Raw genomic sequence first — 11,982 nt, 5'->3', positions numbered from 1 at the left:
TTAAATGTCTTTCACCGTCTGACCCTCTGTGTGTCCGCACGTCGTTTATATTTCATGGGGTCATCTGCGTGTTGCTGCTCCCCTCAGCCCTCTCATCGGCGTGTGAGTGCGGCCCGCAGAGCACAGTAACTCTTCTTGTGTGCATGGGGACTGAGGGAAGCAAGAAAAAACACGACGGGAGTCGCGTCACTCCATCGGGAGAGTGAGCGCAGCAAAAAAAAAAAAAAAATCGGGGGAAAAGAAATGCTCACAAGACCGACACCGAAAGGACTGCCGGTGCGTAAAATGCACGCGCAAGGCACAAAAAATTTACTTTAAAGAGCGGCAGGGTGTGGCTGTGTGTGTGTGGCGCTGCGGGTGTCTGCCCGCCCTGGCCGCAAAGAAAACAAAACAAGAGGGAAAGAAATGTGTGCTCCGCCCCACCGGCCCTCGTCGCACGCCCACACGTCACGGCTCCCTCGGCGCGCCGTTCGTCGCGGCCCCTCCTCATGCGTGCAGCGGGCGAGGCGCACAGGGCCGTCGTCATGAGCGTGTCGGTGGGTGTGCGAGTGGAGCAGTTGGGCGGGAAACACACGGCACCCCTCACAGGAAAAGCGCAGAAGAAACAAATAAAAGAGGGAAGAGTAGAAAAAAAAAGAAATTCCATATTGATTGCCCCCAAAAGCAAAGAAGAGGGATGGGAGATTAGAAAAAAACACGCACAAAAAAGTAAAAAAAAAAAAAACATGAATATTTTCCTTTACGGAGAGTAATCCACTACCAGGGGTGTGTGCGTCGGTGGTGGGGAAGGGCTGAGATGCTCCACGCAGAGGCCACACACTCCTCAAGAAGCGGCAATCCCCCACAATCCAAGCAGAAAGAGCAGCGGCAGCAGTCCGCCTCCGCAAACAGTGCTGCCACCATGTGCCCCGCCGTCACGAGCGGTACCTTCACCCGTTGCTCCTGCCGCCAATTTTTTCAGATCTGTCAGCTTTGGAATAGAAATTTTGTTTGCGTTGAGGACGCGGATCTCATTGTCATCCAACGGGCGGTTGTACAGCAGGACATTCGTCGCGGTCACAGGCACGTCTTCTTTGCTCCCTGCGCCGCCTCCATCCCCTCCAATGTAGAAGTGTGAGATTCCTTTCGAATCCGTGTTTTTCAATTCACATGACGCATCTCCCACACGCTGACCATCGACGTACGCGGAGCCCTGTTTTCCGTTCCGTAGCACAATGGCCACTTGGTGTGTTGTCTCTGGCTCCCAATTACTGCGGAGCTCCTTGGTCGTTTTGCCACCGCACAGCACCTGCCACTTCCCCTCTTTGTCGTACGACAGTCCCAGGAGCACAGGATTCTTATTGTCATTCATCGTCGCACCCATCAACGGAATGGGGGTATCTCCCTTCGGCACACCGTGGACGGACACCGTGGCCACAAGAGTGAAGTTGTGGTTCACAAAGTAGTACAGCTGATTCTCCCCCTGCTTGCCAACAGGCCACTCCGCCCACGCTCCCTGGAACGTCACTCCATCCGCATACCCTGTTGCCACTCCATTCGTTCCTTTCTTTACTGTGGCGTCCACCCCGAGGTACTCGTCCCTCCATCTGTTACCAGAGAATTTGCCGGAAAAAAAGCCAACCAGCCCAGCCGTGATCTTAACGGTGCTGCAGCCATTGCCAGTTGAGGGATTCGTCGCAGCAGTTGAAGGGCACAGCTTGGAGACACGACCGTCCACCTTCTTCCAGGTCGCCAGCACCTCCCTCACGTGCTTCAGCTGCGCAGTCAGACGCACAGAGACCATGCCGAGTGATGATTCCCCACCGCCCTTCTTCTCGTAAAGTGCAATCAACCTCTCATTATTATTATTTCCACTTCCAGCACTTTTGTACAGCAGGGAGCTGGCGGCAGCGTCATCATCACCGGATATCGGCCCAATATCAGCAATGTGCGTTTTGTCCGTCAGCCAAAGATGAAGTTCAGCCCTTTCTTTTCCCTTTCTGTTTGAATACACCGGCACAGTAACGAGCATCACGTCCCTGTTATCAATCGTCGCTGTGCTGAAACCGCTCCCAACGCCCCTCTCATGTCGCTTTTGGTTGTTGCCCCACACGCGCGAGAGTGTCCCGAGGGCCTCCGTCCACGAACCCCCCTTGTCACCGGACTCGTACACCCTGCGGCGGCCATCATCACACACAGTCATCATCATGAGTTTGTCCTTCCACTCCACGACGGAGGGATCACTGCAGCCACCGTCAGACATCCCCTTCGACAGCTTCCCACTCTCATTGGCTGAGGAGTACATGATCAGCGAAACGGCCTTTCCATCCTTCTTCGTGCCTTCCACGGGCAACACAAACGTACCGTCCTTCATCTGAACACCCGATCCGCCGCCGCCAATCAGCCGTGTCAAGGATTCGTGTTGGTTTTCAAAATCAGTCCACGGGATAACGGAAGCGTCTTTCCAATAAATATATTTTTTACCGCTGCTCCCATCATTACTGACGTTTCCCACAGCCCCCAAAATTCGCCATTTAGCTGCTGCAGCTGTGCTACCAGCGGCTTCAGTAACTTCAAAACTGTATTCTCCAGCAAACATGTAAATAACACTCCCAATCACAACTGTTGTTGGCCGGCTCACACGTACTTTTTTCCGGTTTTGGGAAGCATCCTGAGCTCGTGTTAGGAAAGTGAAATTCCCTTGTTCAAACTGAAATTCCTCCAGTACTTGTGTCTTCAGTTTAGTTGTATCCAATTCTCTTGATTCTTTATCGGTCCACTCCAGGAGCTCCGAGGCAATCCCAGTAAAACCGCTGTTACTGGCTTCCGTGCACTGCGCCTCGGCAACAGCAAAAACATCACCATTCATCTCAACAAGAACTGGAACACGTAAAGAACTCACTGTTTCTCCTCCTTTCTTATCTCTCCAAAAAAAATATTTCTCCGGTGAAGTTCCCTCAACTGACGTTGGTTTCTCAGTGGCTGCAGCTCCACCACTGCCGCAGCACATCATCACGACGAGGAGGAGCAGCACCGCGGAAGTAAACACACGCCGGGACATGTTGGGCCTCTGCGGCTCACTCTCTCTCTCTCTTCCTTCCCTCCCCCCGTTTGATCCGGTCACGCGGCGACGGTTGTGTGTGCGGGGTGCCTTCACTGCAGCAACACGTGAGTGCATATAAATATGTGTGTGTGGGCGGTGTGTGTTTGCTGTTGGTCCTTTTAGTGCCTTCGAATTTCCCAGTAGCGTTTAGCGCTTGTTTGCTTTCTTCGTAAGAGAGTGAAAAAAATGAAGAAAAACGGGCTAATAAAATATGGGTGAAAAAGTAAGCACCGCCACCCACCCACCGTAAGTGGCACCATCATCCCCGCCGCAGTCACTCCCCACAACAACAACTCACGCACACAGACACACGGAACGAGACGGAAGAACAGTGCACCGGGAACACACAGCGACTGCCACCACCACCAGCAGCAGGAGTCACGGCGGGTGTGTCGTTATTCACGCGTCAGCACACACCGAGCAACGCCCACACACGAAAAAACAACCAGCGGGATGCAAAAGAGCACAACCGCCCCTCGCAGCAATAAAGCGCTGCCGCCCGTCGTTTAATTCTTGTCCCTCCATCGCACACGCTCCGCCACTGGCGCACATCACCCCGCACAGCCGGAGGTTCTCCTGTCGACGTATCCAAAGCCGCAGTGATGCGTCGACAGTTGCAACTGCTAAGCAAGAATCCATCCGCACATGTCCCAGGCACCCAAAATGCCACACCACTCACCGGCCGCACGCTGCCAAAATCACACCCACAACACATCGGAAACATTCGAATCACGGGCTCCCGTCCTCCCTCCTCGCGAGATGCCGCACCATGGCAGCACGTCAGCGCGGCCACCCACGCCAGAAGCTACCGCTCGCAACAGCATCTAATGTGCCGTGCGGGCCGCACACAACTCTCCGCATCATGCGAGATCAGCCCCCACCCACGCACATCATCGCCAACGCGACGCAGTCCGCAACAACAAATACGGCAAAAAGAGTCCCCACGCCACCCACAGCAGGAACATCGGTGCCGCACACACAACACCAAAAAAAAAAAAAAAAGCAGCGCAGAAGCGAGCCGACACGCACACCTCCACACGCACGGCATAGAGCCTCTCCCATCATATGCGTGGTCCAGCCGAAACAGCAACAAAGGATACAAGGGCACACGCAACCCTTGCCATCCCCGCTCCCAGAAACACAAAGCGAGGAATACACCGCAGCTCGGACACGGCACAAGCGAGCATCGCGGGCGGCGGCGATGAGGTCGGTACCCATTCACTCCCCTCTGTTTTGTGTGGGCAAACGGCTCCGCCCATGAGAGATTACAGATGTGTGCATACTCAAAGACTGACCATGATAAGCGGTCACTCTTTATCCACGGCTGGGTCGCCGCGTGTTGGTCGACAGTGAGGCACATCCACCGCCACAACACGCCACGGAGAGCGGGGCTCTAGCGGCGCAAAGGACAGCGATCCCCGCCACAGCGCAGTCGTGCCGACCAAGCAAAGCGATATACCGCCGCTGTGCACACACCTCGGAAGGCCGCAGCTGCATGGCACCAGTGATGCGCACAACTGTTAACAGCGGGACGGCATGCAGTTTCCTTCGCCCGTGCCTCACTCCAACAACAAAAGCAGCACAGAAGGCTGCCATGGTTCCTGTAGCAAAAACTTCCTTTCGGGAATAGCCGTGACAACATCCTTTGTGTGGGTGCCGCAGTCGGTCTCAATGCTCCCCGCAACGGGGACGGACGCCCGTGGCAATCCTTGCTCAGTGGATGCCGGTGAAACCGTCCTGCTCCACACGCCCTCTCCTCGCCGTCCCACGGAACCACTGGAAGTAGGCTACCGCTGCTGGCAGATATCGTGCACACCTGCGCGTGGTCACGGCAACTAACGGTCCCCCCATCGTAGGGCGGAGTGGCCCAAGCAATCGTCGCTCCGTCCGTGCATGGGACCAACGGACGTTACCCTCTTCAGTCACTTCCAGATGCAATTACATGCCGAGGCACCTCAATGCCGCATGCGCTGCAGCACTGAGATGTGTCTCCTCCGGGTTCCTCGCATCCGTCGTGTTGTTGGGAAACGTGTTGAGGCACCACGAAGAGGGCTCATCCCCGGGCACCGCAGACAAATATTCTCCCCTCCCAAATAACACCCTCAATATTCCTCACATCCAGTGCGGGATCAGTGATGGGGCAACGGCCCATCGAGCGTTTTGCTGATATCTCATGGATACTCCCAAATACCAACCGCGGGAATACCGGTCCGACGCGCAGCGTTTGACAGGGACACCCACGTCGCAGACCATGTAGCAATATTCACTCATGTTCGGTGCGGAGCGCTTCCTCTGCAGCAGCAGCAGCCTACATCCCGACTTGCTGCAGCAACGCGTCGGCTCCGCCATCTCCCCGTTCACCCTCAAGCAGCCAAGGTCAGCCGATGCGGCCAGCGTCAGCTCCGTGCAGTAGCCGGCGCCCCCAATCGGTGCCATACGCTCATCCCTCGCGTGGCGCTGCGATAAGTGCGACTCCAGCGTCCTCCCGTCCCCATCGTCATCCTGCAGCTCCACGCCATCAATGTCGTCGCAGTCTTGGTGCTCCCTTGCAGACATCGCGGCATTCGTCGAGTCCACCACCACCGACAGCGCCCCGCCACGCACACCAATAGCATTCCTCACCATGCTCCGGCTTGCCATGTGCGGGTGGGTGAACCGACAGCATGGACCATCAGGTGCGCGGCGATGCGGGCGGCGAGGCGTCCGCAAAATAAAACGCCGGGAAAAGCACATGGCGCCAGTGACTGGACGGCCATCCTCCAGCGTGGCGCACGGCAGTGCCCACACACCGCCAGGCGCAGCAGCCACGCGCAGCACTGTGTCAGAATCGGCAATACCAGTGGAACAATGCCCAGCAGGCGCCGTGAACCAACTGCAAACGCTGCCCGTGGCAAGTGGGGGCACAATCAACGGACCCTCCAGTGGCCGGACGAGCAGACGATCCGCATGCAGTTACACAGCAGCAGGGATAGCCTCCTCGTCAAGGATGTTGCCGTGCGCAAAGAATAGAACACTATCCTCACAGTCAAACGCGCCGTCCAAAGAATTTACTGTGCAACGCCAAAAGAAGCCGCAGTGCCCCCCTGCTGTCGTCCGAGTCCCTTGTTGACACATTGATGCGGACTGCCACTCGTCGGTCCTTCCCAAAGCCGCTGTCCACCCGCGACGCATCCTGCGCTCTGAGAGGCATGTCCCTCACCATCAGGAGAATCAACCACGCGCCGTCGGACGTATCGCAGCGTCAAAAGAAAAAGGATACGTCAAGGTGAAACAAAAGCACCAACTGGCAAATCACACCACAAACATCATCACAAGCAGAAGAAGCAGTGCTGCTGGCCGCGGGGAACGTGGATAAAATGGCGCATGGCACACGCGGAAAGAAACACTGAGTGGCTTGGCAAGATTACGAGGGGCTGACGCCTTCCTCAGCAACAAGAAAAACAATATGGGAATGACAAAAGAGAATTAAAGTGATCGCAGTCAAAACATGCAGCCGATCAAAAAAGCGCAATGGATGTGCTCAACCAAAACAAGTAAAACAATAAAAAAGAAAACGCAGCGTGGGACGACCAGCGCACACATTCTCATTGCTCCCGTAAAGCAAAACACACACACAGGGAGAGAGAGAGGTCGCCCACTCAATGCAATGAAAACAAAACAAAAACAGTTACGGTGCTCCGCCCATGCAGCCAGGCAGGACGACGGTGGTGCGTGTGGTGCAAAAGAGAGCACCAACGGGCCTGCATGGGTGTGCATGCATATATACAATGGGCACATTATGTGTGTGCCTCGTGGGGTGAGGTGAGGGCGAGAGTCCATGCAAGGGGACACACACAAAGAGAGAAGGACGAGTGTGTGTGCGGGCGGTGCACGGCTCTCTCTCCCTCACTCTCACGCGGCCACCACCGCAGCAGCAGCCGCACACGCAACAAAAAGCAAAAGAGGGGAGGTGCTGTGGGAGACCGCGGTGCTGCCGTCACTGTCGCCAGTCTCGTTTGTCTCACGTGTTCGGGTGGTGATCGCCGGTGACTTCTCGGAATCTCCCCGAGTGGCCGTCGGTGTGGAAGTTGCGTTACCAGCTGGGCGTGCTTCATGTGTTCTTGCGACGTCGGTCGGTGTATGGCTGCTCCTGTCAGCCAACTCACCACCGCCTGTGGAGGCCGGCGTTTCAGACAGCTGTTCGGTATTGACTGAATCTGTCTGCGGGGGTTTCACAGGCTCTGGTGCAGCACCCGGTGATCCTTGCGCCTGCCCCTGCAAGGCGCTGGTAGCAGAACTTGACGACGGCAATGGCGAGGCCAAAGTGGCGTCTGTGGTTGCGGCTGCAGGCCGGCCACGAGGGGTGACGCCGGAAATCTCAACCGCCGTTTTGTTTACGCATTTCTCAACTTCTGTGTCGTTGTGCGCGGGTAACGTGGCATTTACACTCGTAATGAAGGACATTCGACAAGATACTCGAATCATGTCCAGCACTCCCTCTGCGAGCTTTTCGATAGCCTCAGTCACCTCCTCTGGAGTCGTCGTTTCCTCCGCATTATCACGATGCGGAGCACTCGATGAAGTCTCCGCCGCATCACACAACCAGGCACCGCACCACAGCACGCAGAGGGCACACACCAGCAGCACACGGCCAGTCATCATCATCGCCATCACCCCTGTCACTTGCGTGCAGCCTTCAGCACAAACTAACTCCCCGTCAACGCAGAGTGAAAGCAAAAAAGAGACAAGTCACACAGCCACGCACCGTCCCATCCAGCGATGAGAGCCACGCTCAACAACAATTAGGTGGACGCCGCTCAACAACAACAACAAAAAGAAAACAAGTGCTCCTCGCCCTTGTCCCGTTCCTCACACCCCCACAGTTACTATTACCGTTATTCTCTCTACTCCGTCCCTCACCAGCACGCCACGCTCACTTGAACACACGCCCCTCCAGCACAGGCCTCGGGATCGTCGGGCCCTCCCAGCACAGGTAGTCCGTGATGCGCTCCCGCTGCGCCGCGACGTCAGCGACCTCCTCCCAGTCGAACAGCTCCGTGTCCTCCACGTCCTCCACAATCGCCGGCATGCCCCGGCCGCGGAACACCCACAGCGCCACAATGTCGTGCCGCCTCTCCTCCCCAATGATGAGTGCAACGCCGAACGCGTACTTGCGCACGTGCTCCATGCGCTGGAACCACCCGCGGATCAGGTTGGCCGTCATGAACTGCATCTTGTTGTCCTCGTTGTACTTGTAGCGGCACCAGAACGTCGTGTAGCCGGCGGCGTCGTAGTGCTGGAAGAAGTACGGCGCAGCAACCGTGCGGGTGTCCGTGTTGCTGTACTCGCGCTTGAATGCGTCCAGCACGAAAGGGCTCGGCGGCAGCTCGTCCAGCGGGTTCGGCTTCTTCTTCTCCCTCGGCGCCTCGTCCTCTTCCTCCGCACCATCAGCAGCAGCAGCGGCGGCCTTCGGCTTCTTCTCTGCCCGGGCGGGCGCCGCCGCGTCCTTGCCCTTTCGCTCCGCCTTCACGGGCCCGAACGTCGCACCCTGCGACCGCAGCACCTCCACCGTCTTCGGCTGCTGCATCACCGTGTTGTACAGGCGGTACGCGTTCCGGTACTTCTTCGTCAGTGCCTCTCCCTCCGCGCCGTTCAGACGGTAGTGCCATTGCAGCGCAAACGCAACCGCCACGTCCGCAACCGTCATGCGCTCGCCCACGAGGAATGTGCGCGTCTCCAGCCACGCCTCCAGCGCACGCAGCACCTCGTGCACGCGGTCCATCGCGTTGGCGGGCAGCGGCTCGCCACGGAAGGCGTGGTGCACAAACGGTTCGGAGGCAGCGTCCAGCTCCGTTGCCGAAAAGTCGAGCCACATGTCCACCTGGCTGCCCTCCAGCGGCGTGCGGCCGTACAGGAAGCCGCCGCTCCGGTCAAGGCGCGCGATGTGGCGCAGGATGGCGTTGGACTCGAACACGCAGCCCTCCTCCGTCTGCAGCACGGGGTAGCGGCCGCACGGGCTGCAGTTGCGGCAGTACTCCGCCGTCTCGTTCTCGCGGCCGTACTCGCACGCCTTCAGCGTCACCGCAACGTTGGCGAGGGCCGCAGCAGCCAGAAGCTTGTGCGTGCGTGCGTTCTCGGGGTTCACACCGCTCCACAGCGTGAGCGACATGGCGTATGTGTGCTTGTGTGTATTTTAATGTGCCGTGTGTTTTTCGGCGCTTACAGTTGCAGAGCAGTCGTGTGGCAGAAAATAAAACTTAAAAAAAAAGTAGGGTAAGACAAAGCAATAGCCAACGTAATTTATTTTTATTTTTATTTTTTGTAACGGCGGGGCTGTAGCATGTGGTGAAGTGCCGTTACCATAACGGTAATGAGACTAGGGGAATGTTCGGCAATGAATTGCGTGCGGCTGGTGTTGCATCGTTGACTCCTTCCCCATGTTTGTAAAAAAAGGGAATTAAATTGGAATAAGTGAGGAAGTAAAGTGTTGAGTACCGTTGTGTATGCACTTTCCCCTTTCCCTTTTTTGGCTTTCGTTAATGGTTTAAAGCGGCCAATGCATATCTGCAATGCTCTTCAAAGCAAAGCAAGAGGTGTTCTCCACCAAGAAAACCAAAAATGGCCGTAAAGTAAAAAAAAAAAAAAAAAAAAGGTAAGAAGGGTCTTCAATAATATTTGACCGTGTAACTCCAGGCAGCATGGTGCACTTAGCTCTTTGTTTTTATCATCCACAATCCTCACCGCTGGTTTTCATTACCGAAAAAAATTCCTTTAGTTGACGGTTCACTCGCTTTTCCGCATGCGTTCGATTTGTCCGCCTCCGATGGGGTCGCCTTTGCTTCAAAACTTCATAATTCCCGTGTGTCTCGTCCACCTGCTCACTCCCACTCTTTTCCTCTCCCGCAGGTGTCGTGCCGGAGTCGTCAGGTCCGATTGAACTCTCATTTCCGTTGTGATGACGGCCGATGGGACTGTTGTTGATAACGCCGTTGCTAGGCCCCGTGTCTGCAGTCTCTTCTAAAACATGTAGGTACTTCCAATCAAATGTTTTGGAGAGATAATGCCACAGTCCCATGGAACGTGTAAACCCCAAGTAACGACTCCCAAGCATTGAATTAAAGAGAGAAACGTTTGAAATGGACACGGCGCTGCCCACTTCCTGTTGCGGTACTGTACTAGATCCCAGCCCTACCATTTGCGCACTATGTACAAAGGCACCGCGCGATGCATCTTCTGTTTTTGGCGGCGATGACGTGGCAAAAACCACACAGCTATCAGGGATCTCTTTGTACCGTGACTGCTTTTCTCTACATTCAGTGAGATTTTTTTTTGTTGGCTGCCGTTGCTGCCGTAATCGCAGCCGAGCCACCATATTCCGCTCCATATCGATATTTACCTCAGCCTTCTTCTTGTAGTCTCTAGAAGATGTATTATAATGTTTGCGCATGGGATCTATGGTAACAAAGGGTATCTGGAGTCGAGGCGGCATAATCACCTTGCAGCCGCAATCATCACAATCCGTATATTCCTCAGTCCTATTTGACCTGCACAGCGTGATTGATGCCTCCCCAAAATTCGCCCGGTGGATGTCGGGTTGTGTCGTGACATTATTCTCCCCAACTGTTCCGTTAAAAGCAGATATTCTTTTCGAAAATGACATTACCTTCCAATCTTCCTTATTGCGTTTCCGTACTGTTGTCTGGTGCAGCGTCAGATCACTGTCGGTGCGCATTGGGCAGTCCATTGGCACGGGATCCGCAAAAGTGTCTAGTGCCAGCGTCTCGCGCAGCGTAATAAGTTCCTCCCTCGTGTACATTTGCCGTCTCATCGTCAGTCTATTCTACGTAGTACCCGCCGCTTGTTTCCCCTCCAAAACCCGTAGCTATTGCTGCCGGTATCACTCCAGTACAAACACCCTTGGAGACAGAATGAAGAGGGAAATGCACCTCTCCTAGCGTCTCCCCAGTCAATTGCATACAAAAGCAATGTGTCAGTTTGAAAAGCAATAAAGTGGGAAGTAAAAAAAAAAAAAAAAAAAGTATATATATATATATATATATATATATATATTGTCAGGGAATGCATGGTGCAAAGAAATAAATATGCACACTTGTATATGCGCATTAGGTCCATTATTCAAAATGGATAATGCATTAAGATGGCAACACCATAAGAGGGGAAAAGAAGGGGTATACGTTTCTTTTTCCTCTTGTTATATATATATATATATGTAACGGAATAGAGAAAATAAGATGAGAGAGTTAGTCACATGAATGTGTGTGTATCTGTATGTGTGTCTTTCATTTACGTCATGTATACATTATACATACATATATATATATATATATATATATGTGTATGTATGTATGTACTTATGTAACGATGACTTCACGAGAAACAGACAAAACATTCAATTTTTTTTTTTTTTTTCCATTTCACTTCTTCATCTTCGTTGGTGTTGTCTCCTTCTTTTCCTCCTCCTCCTCGCAGTACTTTTTTTTTTTTTTTCTTTTCTTTCCCCTCCCCCTAACCCTCCGTTCCACTCTTGTCGTCAAACAGGCGGAGAAACAGCCCAAACACCGCACAGGAGACAAAAAAAGACAAAAAAACTCATACATGTATTCATTTTCTTCCCACACGCTTCTTCCTCATTTCCTTTCCTTCATTCTGTGTCTCTGTGTGTGCCCAGAAGGGAGGGGAGGTCGGGGCTCAGGAAGCATGTGAAGGCAATTGTCCTTTTTTTTTTTTTTTTCTTTCTTTTGTTCTTTGGAGTCTGTTTCAGGTTGTGTGAAACATCTACGCATCTATTTTCTATTTCGTTTCTTTTTTTTTGTTGTTGTTCTTGTTGTTTTTTACTATTTGGCTTTCAGTTTGCATAAATGTGTGGGCTGCGGTCTGGACAGTCCGCTATGCAGGTACGA

General features: G+C 54.0%; 4 protein-coding genes and 1 pseudogene across 4 annotated transcripts, besides 12 other annotated features; all 5 read right to left on the bottom strand.

The window, feature by feature from the left end:
• Positions 1-6,369: a sequence feature (areas not merged during assembly with more than two copies in the genome that could not be assigned to a particular haplotype).
• Tc00.1047053510163.60 (trans-sialidase, putative) lies at positions 824-3,157 on the bottom strand (the record flags this gene model as incomplete). Its single annotated transcript, XM_801873.1, has 1 exon — positions 824-3,157. One exon carries the CDS (start codon positions 3,155-3,157, stop codon positions 824-826), a length of 2,334 nt encoding a protein of 777 aa, XP_806966.1.
• Positions 5,195-6,253, bottom strand: Tc00.1047053510163.40 (annotated as a pseudogene).
• Positions 6,370-6,516: a sequence feature (haploid, Esmeraldo-like haplotype).
• Positions 6,517-7,865: a sequence feature (heterozygous, Esmeraldo-like haplotype).
• Positions 6,974-7,732, bottom strand: Tc00.1047053510163.30 (mucin-associated surface protein (MASP), putative; the record flags this gene model as incomplete). The annotated part of the gene is made up of 1 exon (XM_801872.1): positions 6,974-7,732. One exon carries the CDS (start codon positions 7,730-7,732, stop codon positions 6,974-6,976), a length of 759 nt encoding a protein of 252 aa, XP_806965.1.
• Positions 7,866-8,671: a sequence feature (areas merged during assembly that could not be assigned to a particular haplotype. This can correspond to areas where the two haplotypes were merged or to regions with more than two copies in the genome that were merged during assembly.).
• On the bottom strand, positions 7,995-9,230 carry Tc00.1047053510163.20 (elongation factor 1-gamma (EF-1-gamma), putative; the record flags this gene model as incomplete). The annotated part of the gene is made up of 1 exon (XM_801871.1): positions 7,995-9,230. One exon carries the CDS (start codon positions 9,228-9,230, stop codon positions 7,995-7,997), a length of 1,236 nt encoding a protein of 411 aa, XP_806964.1.
• Positions 8,545-8,565: a sequence feature (GC_rich).
• Positions 8,672-11,982: a sequence feature (heterozygous, Esmeraldo-like haplotype).
• Positions 9,361-9,381: a microsatellite.
• Positions 9,693-9,712: a microsatellite.
• Tc00.1047053510163.10 (hypothetical protein, conserved) lies at positions 9,786-10,889 on the bottom strand (the record flags this gene model as incomplete). The annotated part of the gene is made up of 1 exon (XM_801870.1): positions 9,786-10,889. The coding sequence occupies one exon, from the start codon at positions 10,887-10,889 to the stop codon at positions 9,786-9,788; it is 1,104 nt and encodes a 367-aa protein (XP_806963.1).
• Positions 11,101-11,131: a microsatellite.
• Positions 11,331-11,440: a microsatellite.
• Positions 11,476-11,580: a sequence feature (A-rich).
• Positions 11,798-11,829: a microsatellite.

This window comes from Trypanosoma cruzi, genomic scaffold, assembly GCF_000209065.1.
Source record: "Trypanosoma cruzi strain CL Brener 1047053516653 genomic scaffold, whole genome shotgun sequence".
Taxonomy (NCBI): Eukaryota; Euglenozoa; class Kinetoplastea; order Trypanosomatida; family Trypanosomatidae; genus Trypanosoma; species Trypanosoma cruzi.
Note: the sequence above shows the minus strand (reverse complement) of the source record. Positions and strands in the feature narration are given on the sequence as shown.